Here is a 12983-nt window from a genome sequence, read left to right on the forward strand (position 1 = left end):
CACGTGCTCCTTCCCCCGCTCCCCTCCGCCTCCTTCTCTCGTTGCACCACCGGCTCCTCTGACAACCCTACAATATATCATATCCCATATAGTATTTACATAATTCTTCTGGACCGAGAGTCAAAGACTAATTCTTCAACGTGTGTGTGTGTGTGTGTATATATATAGAAGAGACTGTTGTTTCGGAACAGATATTCTTTGCATATACGCATAACACGAAGTCCATCTCATTCATGCCATACAGTACTCATAGAATAACAAACAAATTGTTGCTCAGCCTATTAGCTATGCTAGTATCTGCTGCTGACTTTATTTATGATATGATACAGCATAGAACAGTAGTTTAATATAACAGTAGTATAAATTAGCAACTCAAACTTTTGTTCCAAATTTAATTGGCTAAAACGATTATATAGTATTATATAATAATAATCATAATGACACAAAAAGATAAACGAGGACACAGTTAGAACTACAGCAAGAGGAGTGTGTTATGTGTGTGTAGGTTAATTAGGTTTAAAATAAGTGTATGGTGTATGGTGTATGGTACCTTCTTGAGAGAGGGCGTCGAGGGCGTTGGTGGTGGTGTCCGTGGAGAGGAGGTTGTTGCTGTTGTTGTTGCGGCGCTTGATGTCGTCGTCTTCGACGCGGCGGCGTTCGGCTCTGACGGCGGCTTTGATGCCGTAGCGCTCGCCGACGAGGAGGTCCCAGCGGAAAATCTGGGAAAGGCTGTTCATCATGTCGTCGAGCTCCTCGTCTTTCATGTCCACCAGCGTGCTCACCGTGAACCCAAGCTCGGCGATCTTCGCCGCCGTGTAGTAGCGGATGCCGTAGGCCTGGAAAAGCTCCTCCAGTCCTCCGAGCTCGCGCGGAGCCGCCGTCCTTGCAGGGTGGAACGCCGTGGTCACCGGCGGGGGAGCCATCGCGTATTCGAGGAGGGACGGGCGCGGGGGCGGCGCCGGAGCGGGTGGGAGGACGGTACGTGGGTCCCACTTGAATAGGCTGGCGGTGAATGCGTCCGGATCCATGGGGGTTGGAAAGTGAAGAGTGCAAGGGTGCGTGTGTGTTGTACTGTTTGGGTGGAAATAAAGGCAAAAGGCATAAAGGTGGCGAAAGAGAGAGAGAGAGGTTAATTTCCCGAAATGCCCCTTTCTGTATCATTCTGATTTGATTCCGGGGTGGGTGTTTTTCCCGAGACTGTTTGGGGGTTGGGATTCCTTACCTCCTTTTGTGTCTCAGTTAGATCTTTCTTGAAACTCTTCAGGGTTACTTTCCATTTGGTTACTATGAAACTGGACTGCCCCCAAACAAACTAGAAGGTTTCATTGAAGAGAAATTATTTTATAGTTACAGTGTTAATCATTTTTTACATGACACATGATTAATTAGTATTGAGGTTATAATATTTGAGTAGAATAAGATTATGAATAATAAAATTTTATATTCGAATATTTAACACATGTATATCAAAAATTTAAATATAAAATTATTAGTTAAATTGAAATAATCTTACATCATTTAATTCATTTATTTAGTAGTTAATTTAATTTTTTTTTAATTTGTATAGAATTAATAATAATAAGTTATCTTTTATGTGAAGGGTAATCGGGATTATGATGATTTTGAATTTATGCTATAATTTTTCATGTGTATTGAGAAAATGAGGTTTGACCTTTGATTTGACTGTTATTTTTTGGGTTCGTCGCTTGTTTGCTCATATATGTGATGGTGTATACTTAATTAGGGTGGTCCTCACAGTCTTACAGTTTTACTTAAACAACTGTGAGAGTGGCCTTTTTGGGTTGGCTTAGCTATGTGATTATGATGGCCTGATTTGAACGTTTGGAAAGGCAAAGGCATGCATGAAAATTCGGACAACCAACACTCTTCTTACGTGGTAATTGCCTAGGTTAACTTTTGGCCTCATTGTCGTTCACGTTGTGTTTTGAGGTGGCGGTGTTACGATTATGAACCAAATAGTAGAAGTTTAATTTAGTACGTGAAAAATGTCTTGGGAAGGCGTTTACTTTGTCTATGTACCAACCAATTCCACAGGAATTTATTGATCCTAGCGACTCTTATTCTCTCGCGTTGTCTCGTCTGTAATCAAATTTTATCTGCTAGACATTCCCGTGAAATTGTTCTCTCAAGACTTTCCAACGCAACATATCTTCTTTTCATGACACTTTCATCCTAAAGACAACCTCAAAAGATAACTTTTAACTCGTCGATCTCCTACTAATCCATCAAAAAATCATTTCATTTTCACTTTTACTTTCATATAGATAACTACAGCTTTAATTGTTAAACAAATAATGTGAGTGATATGATCATTTCAGTGAGCCAAAGTTTACAAACAAAAAAGCAATTTTAGCTCTGGATAATTGAGAAGATTTTTATTTGAAAAAATCGCAGTAGTCATTAGTTTAAATTTCTGGGTGTCTAGAAAGATAAATGCATGTATAACTCCTTATAAATTGTAATTTATATGGCAACATTTCCTTCAATTTTTTGTGGAAAAAAATAGGATTCTTTTGTGATTGCAACAATTAACTGCATATTGCAAAAAATGAAACAATAACAAAAATATATACACGATTTAATTTGCATTGTGTTGATGTAGCTGCAGGAGCCGACAATTCATTTATCAACTGCAGGTGATCGATCCTTGTTCTCCAGGGAGAGGTTTGACTGAAAAAAACTTTCATTTACAATAAGATTATATTAATTTGTTCATTATTTTTGTCATATTTGTCTAACATCACTTTCATTTTACCTAATAAAATGAGAATAATTTAATACTTTTTTAATACTCACCAAAATATCCTTTAAATGACAGTTAAAGATCAATTAATCTATATATTTTGAAGAGTAAACATCGCTCAAATAAAGTGGAGGGATTGAATGCTTAAGAAAAGGGGGAAGATATAACAAAAATGAAAATTTTCCTCATTCATCTTATCTCTACCTCATTTTTATTCTTTTTTTCCCCACCACATGTATCATCAAGTGTGTAGAGATATATTTGTCTCATGCAGTTAAGTTATACGTCGAAAATAAGAATTACTAGTTCACATGTAATATTAGGTGTAGCGTAGGACGGCAGCTGAAAAATATCGAAGTCCGTAATACCCAGTACGGTGAAGGCCTTATAACCAACCAGCAACTTTCTGTCATAACCTAAGTGGCTGAGCCTACAGTTATGGTTTAATGCAAAAAGTCACTCAAACCTAATCAATTCTTCCCAGAAAACAGCCAATAAATTCTATAGAAATGTCACTAAGATATTTATAATATTTTATTATTATGTAAATTTTATGTAAATATAATTCAACAATGAATCCAAAATTTTCTAAAACAATGTTAGTTCTGCTTTTCATTATAATTGTCACGCAAGAGAAATAAAATTATTTTAAAATAATTTTTTTTAATATAACATTAATTTTTTATTTATGTATTTTATAATATTAATGATAAATAATAAAATTTTAAATAAATTAATAATAATATAAAGTTAATTTTATAAAAATACTTTTTCATCTATTTATGTTTTTTTGTTGTTCTACTTGTTCTTGTTCTGTGTAGAACAATTCAAGACAACAATTAATAGATTTCGAATTACCATCAAATTTCTCTCATTGCCTTCATCGACTAAAAATTTCTCGGGGGATTTTATTCTTTTACATAAATGAGAAACATAATCGTTGCATATAGATGGAGAATTTGGTGGGTCAAGTCGTCGTCTAAGATGACTCATTTTATTAGTGTGGGTTTGGAAATTTTCCTACATCAACAGCTTGTATAGAATATTTGGATTGATGAATGTTTTGCTTCATATAACTTTCATTTGATATTTTTGTAACGTTGGTTTTTATTTTTATTTTTTTGGTTTAATTTTGATATTGTTAACACCTTTTATAGAAATTAAATGTCATATATTTTACGCCAATATAATATATTTCCCGAAAATTAATGATGTATGGTTTTTTGCAGAAATTAAATGTCATATATTTTACGCCAATATAATATATTTCCTAGAAATTAAATTAAATGTCATATATTTTACGTCAATTATAATGTGTTGTCAGCATTGGAATTTTTTTGCAGCATAAGTTTTATAAATTATATATATTTATTTTATTTGTTTTTAAAATAGCATATTTATTTTATTTGTTATTTATTATGGTTTAGGACTCTTAGATGATATCATAATAAATAATGAATTTCGATTATGGGTATGCTTGACTATACATGTATATAAAATCATTTATTTCTCTCCGTTAATTAATTTATATACAACATGCTATAATTTTGAATCTTCAACGAAATGACATTTATGTTTCTTATAGAAAAAATATATTATTTTGGTGTTTTTTTTTTGTATTTTTTCAACTTAGACATTTTTAGTTCTATTTATATGCCTTTGATTAAACGTTAAAAATGTACTTACGCTTTGCTTATTTTAGTGAAAATGCAAAAAGATAAAATTTAAAGCAGATAAATTAGATAAAAAAAATGTGGTACTTAACCTCTTTGGAAGAGTCCTTTTTTTTAAAAAAATAATCTTTGGAAGAGGATAAAAACGAAGAAAAAGAAAACTTTATATAACATTGAGGCCACCAAATAAATATTTCGTCCCTTGGGCCTCGTCTGAACAAGTCAACAAGGTCAACAGACTTAGATGCGAAACAATATAGAAGGTTTTGTTTCCCAACCCTTTAATTTAGCCGTGTAATCAAATGCAAACACTAAATTAACATCAAGAAGCCTGCATAGTACATACAACTTTTTGTTTAGAAATGATATTTAATTTATACATAAAGAAAATGAGTAAAATATCTTTTAGGTTTATTTTTTTAAAAAAATATGTTTTAGGTTTGTCTAATATTATTAATATTCGAATTTGGTCATCTTAGAAAAACAATTATTATTTTGCTCCCTCTAATATTAAAATATATTTTTTTTTTCATTTTAAGCGCTATCTAAAATAAATAAATATTCTCAAGATTAAAATAATGGCATCTTTTCAAGAACTAAAATAAGTAATATTGTATTAGAAAATATTAAAATATTTGTAAACATAAAATCTTGTTAATAACAAAAATTATTGATTCTTTTATAAAGTCAGAGAAATTCTTTTATTTTTTATTTCTACCAATCTAAATTCTAAACAATACATATATATTTCTATTTAGTTTCTTTTGTTAATTATACCTTTTTCTCTTCTTTCTTTCTTTTATTTTTTTTCTCATCCCAATATCCTATTAGTTAGACTAAGAACTTGTTTTAAATTATTATAATATTAATTTCAATATATAAAATAAATTTAATTTAACCTTTTTAATTATAATCAATTTTATAAAATTATATTTATTTGAAAAAATTTATAAATACTTCACACACACTATTAAAAAAAACACTGAACTTCCCGTATAGAAAATTGAAGACTTTATAATAATTAACAAAGATCATGAAAAATCTGGCAGTAAAAAAGATCATGAATGGATCATGGTTCATGGAAAATACTAGTATTAAGTTGCAACATTAATAATTGTTAAATTATGAAAACTCTTGGGATATGGATCATGAAATCTACGTAGTTTAGGAGTTGTATACCAGTGAATATGGAGTATATTGTATCTTAAAAAAAATGCACTTATTTTCTGCAGAAATAATAAAATGTAGTATCTTGTTTAAATTTAGAGAATTTTCCAAAAAAGATAGAGCTGAATTGAGTTCCTTTAAAAAGCAAAGTACGTATACATTGATGGAGTCATATGAACTGAATGGAGAAAGGTGGGTTGCTTAGCAAAGCATTCATTTCATGAGTGATTCGGTTACTGTTACAGAATCACACAGAAAATCTCACTGAGGTTTTTAGCTTTTTACAAAGCAGGAAGACTCACTCATGAAGGAAACAGACAACAAAGTACGTCAGTGAACAGTAAAATATTAATGGGAAACAAATGATAGTGAAAGTGTAGGATACACGAGTATTTAAGTAGTAATTAATAAGCAACATTACATACACTACTATTCCTTGGCAACGTGAAACAGTGATTCAGGGAAAGTACAGAAACCTTCAGGTTGTTACAGTTGGCCTAAAGCTCTGTAAAGCAAAAAAAGCCTGATTCATTTCTGTACTTTCAAAGACCACTACTTCCAACATCACAACACACATTATTATTAATTAATATTTAATAAAGGTTGACTGAAGTATAATGAAGATTGATCCAATGATAAGATACAGATTCATATTTCTTAAGGATAAGTTAGATTCATGCTGTTGATATAAAATCCTTAATTGTGAATAATTTATAAATATTTTTAATATATTTCTTAATCCTAATAAGTTTTTAAAATTTAATTCACTTAATTTTTTTTATATTTAAAAACAAAAGGTTGGCTGAGTTTCTCATAGTGTCACTCACCATCATCTCATCAGCCACCACTTGTTACAGGTTCTTTATTCAAATGCAGTGATTGCAGAATGCGAAAGTTCGAAAAATATGTTTTAGTTATTCAATGCATGCTTGAATTACAGTGTTTTGTATTTTAGTCAATTATTAAGCTATTTTTTAAAGATGGAGTAACATTGTAGTAATTTTAAATAATGTACACTATGTAAGTAAAGTAGTATACAATTTTAAATTGATAAAGATGTATTTTTCGTCTTTTTGTATTTTTTTTGAAGTATTAATTTCACCATTATTTGTTTATTTTACTCGATTGTATCCTTAACTTTTTGTATGTAATCTCAAATTTTATGTTAATTTTCGTCTTGCCATTTTAACTGCGACGGAGTAGTAATGTATAATGTATCTCTAATGCAAGAAATTTATATGAGTTTTTTAATTATTTTTTTGTGGTTCCCGTATCATTTTTTGTGGTTCTTGCAGTGTCATGTCATTTATAAAAAACTTATATAAATTTTATTTCAATGCAAGAAATTATAAGAAATCGTAAGAAATCCAACCATTAGAATTTCTTAGAGCATCTTCAATGGGAGGTGCTTCCATGATTTCTTAGGCTAAGAAACGATTTCTTGTAAGTTCTTCTACATTGGAGCATAGTGACGTGACAAAGTGGATTCCTTCATTGCTAAGAATAATTTCTTATATAAGAAACTCTAATGTTTGGATTTTTTGCGGTTTCTTACGATTTCTTGTATTGGAGTAAAATTTTATGAGTTTCTTATGAATGACATGACACTGCGGGGACCACAAAAAGATGATTAAGAAACCCATATGAGTTTCTTGCATTAGAGATGTTCTTATATAAAAAATTATTCTTAGCAACGAAGGAATCCACTTTACTACGTTACTATGCTCCAATCCAGAAGAACTCACAAAAAACAGTTCCTTAGCCTAAAAAATCATGGAAGTATCTCCCATTGAAGATGCTCTTATACCAAACAATTTTCTTCCTCCTTCCTCGCTTCTTTCTCATTGTCTCCTTTCTATAAAAAAAACCAAATCTTCAACTAAAAACATAAAAAAAAAACTCAAAGAACTAAAAATAAATAAATAAACTCAGGAAAACTCAAAGAGCTAAGAAAATTAATTATGATCACTTTGGATTCCACATCTTCACCACCAATAAATTTCCTTGGTGGTTGTTTTTCCCTGGTCAAAGGTGACAATGTTTTTTTTTAATTTATTATTTGGGGGTAAATTTCAAATTAATATCTCGATAGGAATAAACCATAACAAATGTTATTAAAATTCGAAACATCTATTATAATATTATTTTTTAATTGAAATCATAAATATTTTATGACATTAATTTATTATTTTTTTAATTATAATTTAAAGTTGTCAAAAAAAAAAATTCACCACTTTAGAGTAGTAAAACATAATTATTATTTTGTTTACAACTTTAAAAGATAAGAAAATTTTAAAATAAAAAATAAATTCAGAATTTAAATATATTATGACCTATCTTGCCTAATTACCAATGATCCTTGATGCAATATTAGTCTGCACACAAGGTGCCATGGGGAGTATTTGATTTGATTGGGCCTTCAAATATTAAGCTGAAAGCATCGAGTCCAATCAGTAGATTCGTTACACTTCCATTTTGAAAAGTGTCCAAAAATATTTAAATGGAAAAATAGACTACGCAAAAAGCCACCATTGATTTAATAAGCAGTGGCAAAGAAGATGATAGGACTTGCTCTAGCTGCCATGGCAGAATCATAACTCAATTTCAGCGTCAAAGACAAAAACTTCTATATCCATGGAAATTGATGAACGATGTCCCTCCTCGATCCTGATGTCAATGATCCGATATATGCAAGTGATTCAATAATAACGCAATAGAGGTGGCATGATAGACACAATAATAATCAATATGATAGACTTATACCATATTAGAATATGAATGTGAATCAAACTCGTTCGGTTGGCAAAGTGAGGTTTTCCTCTCCCCACACATAATTTTAAATTTGGTTATATTATTGATAGATATGAAATCTTTAACACACTCCTCTCACACTGAGCACTAGAAAAGATATTTGTGAGTATTCTAATAATAGTTTGATGGTGGGTAGCGGGATAGAACCAACAATAATTGCAATGATAGATGTTAATATCATTTTAGATTTTGGGTTGAGTCTAATAAAATTTATCTTCAGCTATATATTTTAATTTGATAATATCATTAGTCAATATGAAAATTTCAAGATCATATACCTTGATATATCACGCATTGATGCAGAGTTGAATAAAGTTATAATACATTATTTTTTGTTGTATTATTCTTATATTTTTTATAATATAATAAAATTATTATATATCAAATAAAATATACAATTTATATTTTTTATCGAAGATATTACATTTTGATTTATAAATATCTTACATATTAATATTCCGATACACCATCTGAATTAGTTTGTGAATGTAAAGTTAAGGATTGTTCGATGTCTAAAGAGGTGGAAAAAAAAAAAAAGAAGAGAAGTAGAAAATTGAGACATGACTGAAAAGTGGAAAATACAGCAAGTTTAGATTTGCATTCATTGTTGTTTAACAAACGGGGGCAATTGTGCACCCTTTCACACTGTAGGAGTGACCCAAATTATAGGATATAACTTGTAATCTACTATTAATAATAATGTAGATATTCTTCATTATGGACTATATATAGACGGCTGTGGTTAATTTATAGATGTACTGGATATAGACATAGATGGGGCAAAGTAGATTCCGAATCTTATACATATGGTTGGACCAAAAGAATAAGTGCTAGTAGATTTCAGTTGGTAGAGCTTATAAGCAGCAAATTGTTTCTTTTTTTACTTTGTGTTTTGGAATTTGAGGATGTGCATTGGAATTCTAAAAAATATATTGCATAATAGCCTGCTTTATATAAGCATTAAGCAATGCATAATCAAGTTTATGTGAATCTGCTAAGATAATCTGACCAACTAGAGAACTCCAATCTGCATTTAACTCCTGGTACAGAAGTTGAAATTATTTGGAGAAAATAAATTGGCCAAAAAGGCTTTCAATGATTTTAATCAGCTATTCTGGATAGGAACTAATGGCATTTGGCCTCCGTATATATCCGGGATTTGACTCTCCTCTATCTCTTCTAGCAATGTTGATTTCAGCTTTTTGTTCTCCACGAATACGATCTGCAAGAAAGTGCAACATTCAAAATATGCTCCTACAACATCTCATACATATGTAATATGCATTATAAATTTGAAGTGTCACCTTTTTCTTGGTATTTTCATCAATGAAAGGGTAAATCATTTTCCAAATTTTCATAAACATATAAGGTGCGTGTACAATAAGCATCTTCCCCAATCTTTCAGGGTAGCAATCCTGCAATCAGAAAAAAGGGATATGATTATGAGGTCTTCATGTTTCCAATTAAAAACACACAAAAAACTTGTGCACAAGATCTATGGAGAGAAATGGTCAATGAAGGGAGGAAGACCTATACCTGCAAAATGGATAGAGAATTAAGGTATCCACGAAGGTCACTGTTTACGTATGCCCATCCTTTAATGTCTGCAATGGCAAGAAACTTTTCTTGCCCCGGTGGCATCCTGACATGTTAAATGGATGCATTAACAATCTTCTAACTAAATTCACAGTTCTAAGTTTTTTTTATTAATTGTTAATTTGTTAATTTTTTTGTTAGCACCAGGTATCGAATCGAACGCACTACCTTTTCTCTTTTTCTTCTTTCTTAACCACCCAACTAACCTTATATCTCCTTTCACAGTTCTAAGTGTAGGCATCTATATGGTTGAAAGTGCAGCAGCACATATATCCTAGTTCCCAGACTAACGTATGGCAGCCCTTTATTTTTGGTTAAATATAATTTTGGTTTCTTGTATGAATTGTTTGTTTCAGTTTCGTTACGTTGGTTTACAAGGTTTTACTTTGATCCTTTGAAGTGTCTCTAGATTATGTTGGTCCTTCCATCAGTTTACAACACTATTTTAGTCAATTGAGATGTGCCAAACCGTAAGATATCACCTCAACAAAAATTGACACTACAAATTTTTTTGAAAGGATCATTTTAGTCTAATAGTAATGCCCGAAGGGACCAATACTTTTTAAACCTAACAGACCAAACTGAAACTAAAAATTCAAAAACTGGACCAAACTTATATTTTATCCTTTATTTTTACTTGGGGAGAAAAGGAGTTTTAGACTAAAATTGAAACTAAGAATTCAACTTATATTTTTACTTGGGGAGAAAAGGACCAAACTGGACCAAACTTATATTTTATCCTTTATTCAAAAACTGAAACTAAGAATTCAACTTATTTTTTCGTAATGTCAATGACTAAAATTGGCCGGAATTGAAATAACAGAAAAAGGGATTTACCTTGAACAAAGCTTCTCAAGAACAAACACCACATACCCTGCATTCAGAAAGAGTACTTGTCATTATTCTGTACCAACTATAATAAGAGGACTTGAAATGAAAGGCTGTTATTAGGAATTGAATTGTAAAGGGATCTCAAGTGAGGAACATACGTTTGAAACCATCGGCACCATTTTTGCTTTGAAAATGTTTTGCAGCAAAGGTAACAACTATAGGTCGACCCTTCTTGTCGAGTCCTTGCGTAAACACCTTGTCCTGTGCAATATCTTCGGCAATCTCTGACGGTGATATGCAACCATTTGGAACAAATGAACGCTTCCATTTCAAGTACTTAAGGAACATTGCCGAAGCCTTCTCCACATCCAAACTACGAGCCCGCAAGAATCTTCTCATCATCAAATCATTTTCTTCCTGCTCACCCACCAAGGCTAAATCAAATTAAAATTTCAAACTAATTGGTGTTGTAGTGAAACAAACCAATTGGGCATCATCAATTTTTCATTTTAAATAATCACAACAGTTCAGATTTTTTAAAAAAAAAAAGACATTTTTTGCTTTTGGGTATTCCACTGTGCTTATCCCAAGAGAAGAAATATCATGGTCATATTAGTTTTATCCATATACCAGCATTCTAATTCAACTCAAATCTTTTAAACAAAGTCTCGAGTTGTAGGTTATCCAACAAAAATTAATCATTTACAAATACTGATAACATGGTAAAAACAAACAAAGGTATACCAATATGATTCACAAAGTATCTGTCGGAGACTATGTTTGATCTAAGCAAAGAGTACCGTTGACACCAAAATGCTACTTTTAGAAAGAGAAAAAGGGCATAAAGCCATGACAGTTAATTTAGTTGTAACAGAAAAAAAAACATGACAACTTTAGCTCTATTGGGTACCTTGGAAGAGGGATCTCGGCTTTCAACAAAGGCTCTCATGAGACGAATTTTGGTGACTTCGGCTTCAGTGCTGTCTTTCAAAGCGTCATCATCTTCTTTTGCTGTGTCATGTTTGGATTTGGAATCCAATTCTGATCTCAGGGGCTCGGGGCTCACACCCTCCATTCTCTTGAATCTCTGCCTCAACTCAACACTCAACACGAATTTCTAGCTTCTGACTAATAACAATGACAAGCAAAATGTGTTTTTATTTTTTGGCTATTAAATGCTGATAACCTTTTGGTGGTGACTTTGGTGGTTCGTATTGACGGGAGTTTTTCGAGTGTTCAACTACCCAGTTAGATTTGAGGTGCGCTTCAATTAATTAACTTTTAGACGGTGGTATCCTTGAGCATGCTTGAGCTGGATAACCATCGATGGTCCATTTTTAAAGGGATACCAATAAATTTTATTTAGTTCATATAAATATTAAAATACAAATTTCATATAATTTTAAATTATATTGAAACTATATTATAAAAAATAAAATAAGTTTCAATAATTTTTTTTGGAAAAATCATTACCAGTAATTAGTCAACTAAATGTGATATTTTTACTTATCAATAAAAATTTGTCAACAATTATGGAGAAAAATTGACAAGTACAATGTTAAGCATAAAAAAAGGTATGGGATGTTTTTTCCTTTCATTTCTATTAATGTTAATGTAATTGTGTAAAAAAGAGTTTAAAACTTTCTCTCTTTCCCTTTAATCTCTCCACCATTGATCTCTCTTTAGTCTTCTTGTTGTCCACGTATTATGTTGGATCACTTGAATAATCATGTTACATTATTGTTAATTTGCCTTAAAGGTTTTTTCATTATTAAAATCAATGTCTCATTCTCTCTAATCTTTTTGTCACTTTATGTCTCGTTATTATCATAACGGAGGTCTAGTCGTTTCACGATAGCAAGAATCAGGATATAGATAAGTAATGGAGGATAATGACTAAGTGCTTTTGTCATAAACCATTGTTTATAAATCGTGATTTGTGAATCTTAACCTCTCTTGCTCAGCTGAAATCTCAAACCCGAGTTGTACCACACTTATTGATCCCTCCTTGAATTTCTCATACATTTAGGTTTTTTTTCATCAAGTGTGTGTTTAGTTGTTTACAAGTTTGGGAATTGGGGGTGTGAGTACAAAATTATAATATAGCAATGTCAATGTGGGTATAAGTTATTTTTATTTAG

General features: G+C 31.3%; 2 protein-coding genes across 2 annotated transcripts in view; both read right to left on the reverse strand.

Annotated features, from left to right (window-relative positions):
- The window catches only part of LOC100799720 (protein UNIFOLIATA-like), a 3244-nt gene extending 2186 nt beyond the window's left edge, over positions 1-1058 (reverse strand). The window contains exons 1-2 of the mRNA XM_041014675.1: positions 551-1058; positions 8-67 (exon numbers count right to left, since the gene is read on the reverse strand). Coding sequence (XP_040870609.1) covers positions 8-67; positions 551-1028 — 538 coding nt within the window. The 5' untranslated portion in view covers positions 1029-1058. The remainder of the gene's footprint in view (positions 1-7; positions 68-550) is intronic.
- Positions 1059-9327: 8269 nt separating this feature from the next.
- On the reverse strand, positions 9328-12146 carry LOC100799549 (phosphatidylinositol transfer protein 3). Its single transcript, XM_003523130.5, has 6 exons — positions 11753-12146; positions 11001-11259; positions 10849-10885; positions 9952-10057; positions 9720-9830; positions 9328-9637 (listed from the first exon to the last, which is right to left on the reverse strand). The coding sequence occupies exons 1-6, from the start codon at positions 11915-11917 to the stop codon at positions 9521-9523; spliced, it is 795 nt and encodes a 264-aa protein (XP_003523178.1). The 5' UTR covers positions 11918-12146; the 3' UTR covers positions 9328-9520.
- Between the last annotated feature and the right edge of the window lie 837 nt (positions 12147-12983).

Source organism: Glycine max, chromosome 4 (assembly GCF_000004515.6).
Source record: "Glycine max cultivar Williams 82 chromosome 4, Glycine_max_v4.0, whole genome shotgun sequence".
Classification (NCBI taxonomy): Eukaryota; Viridiplantae; Streptophyta; class Magnoliopsida; order Fabales; family Fabaceae; genus Glycine; species Glycine max.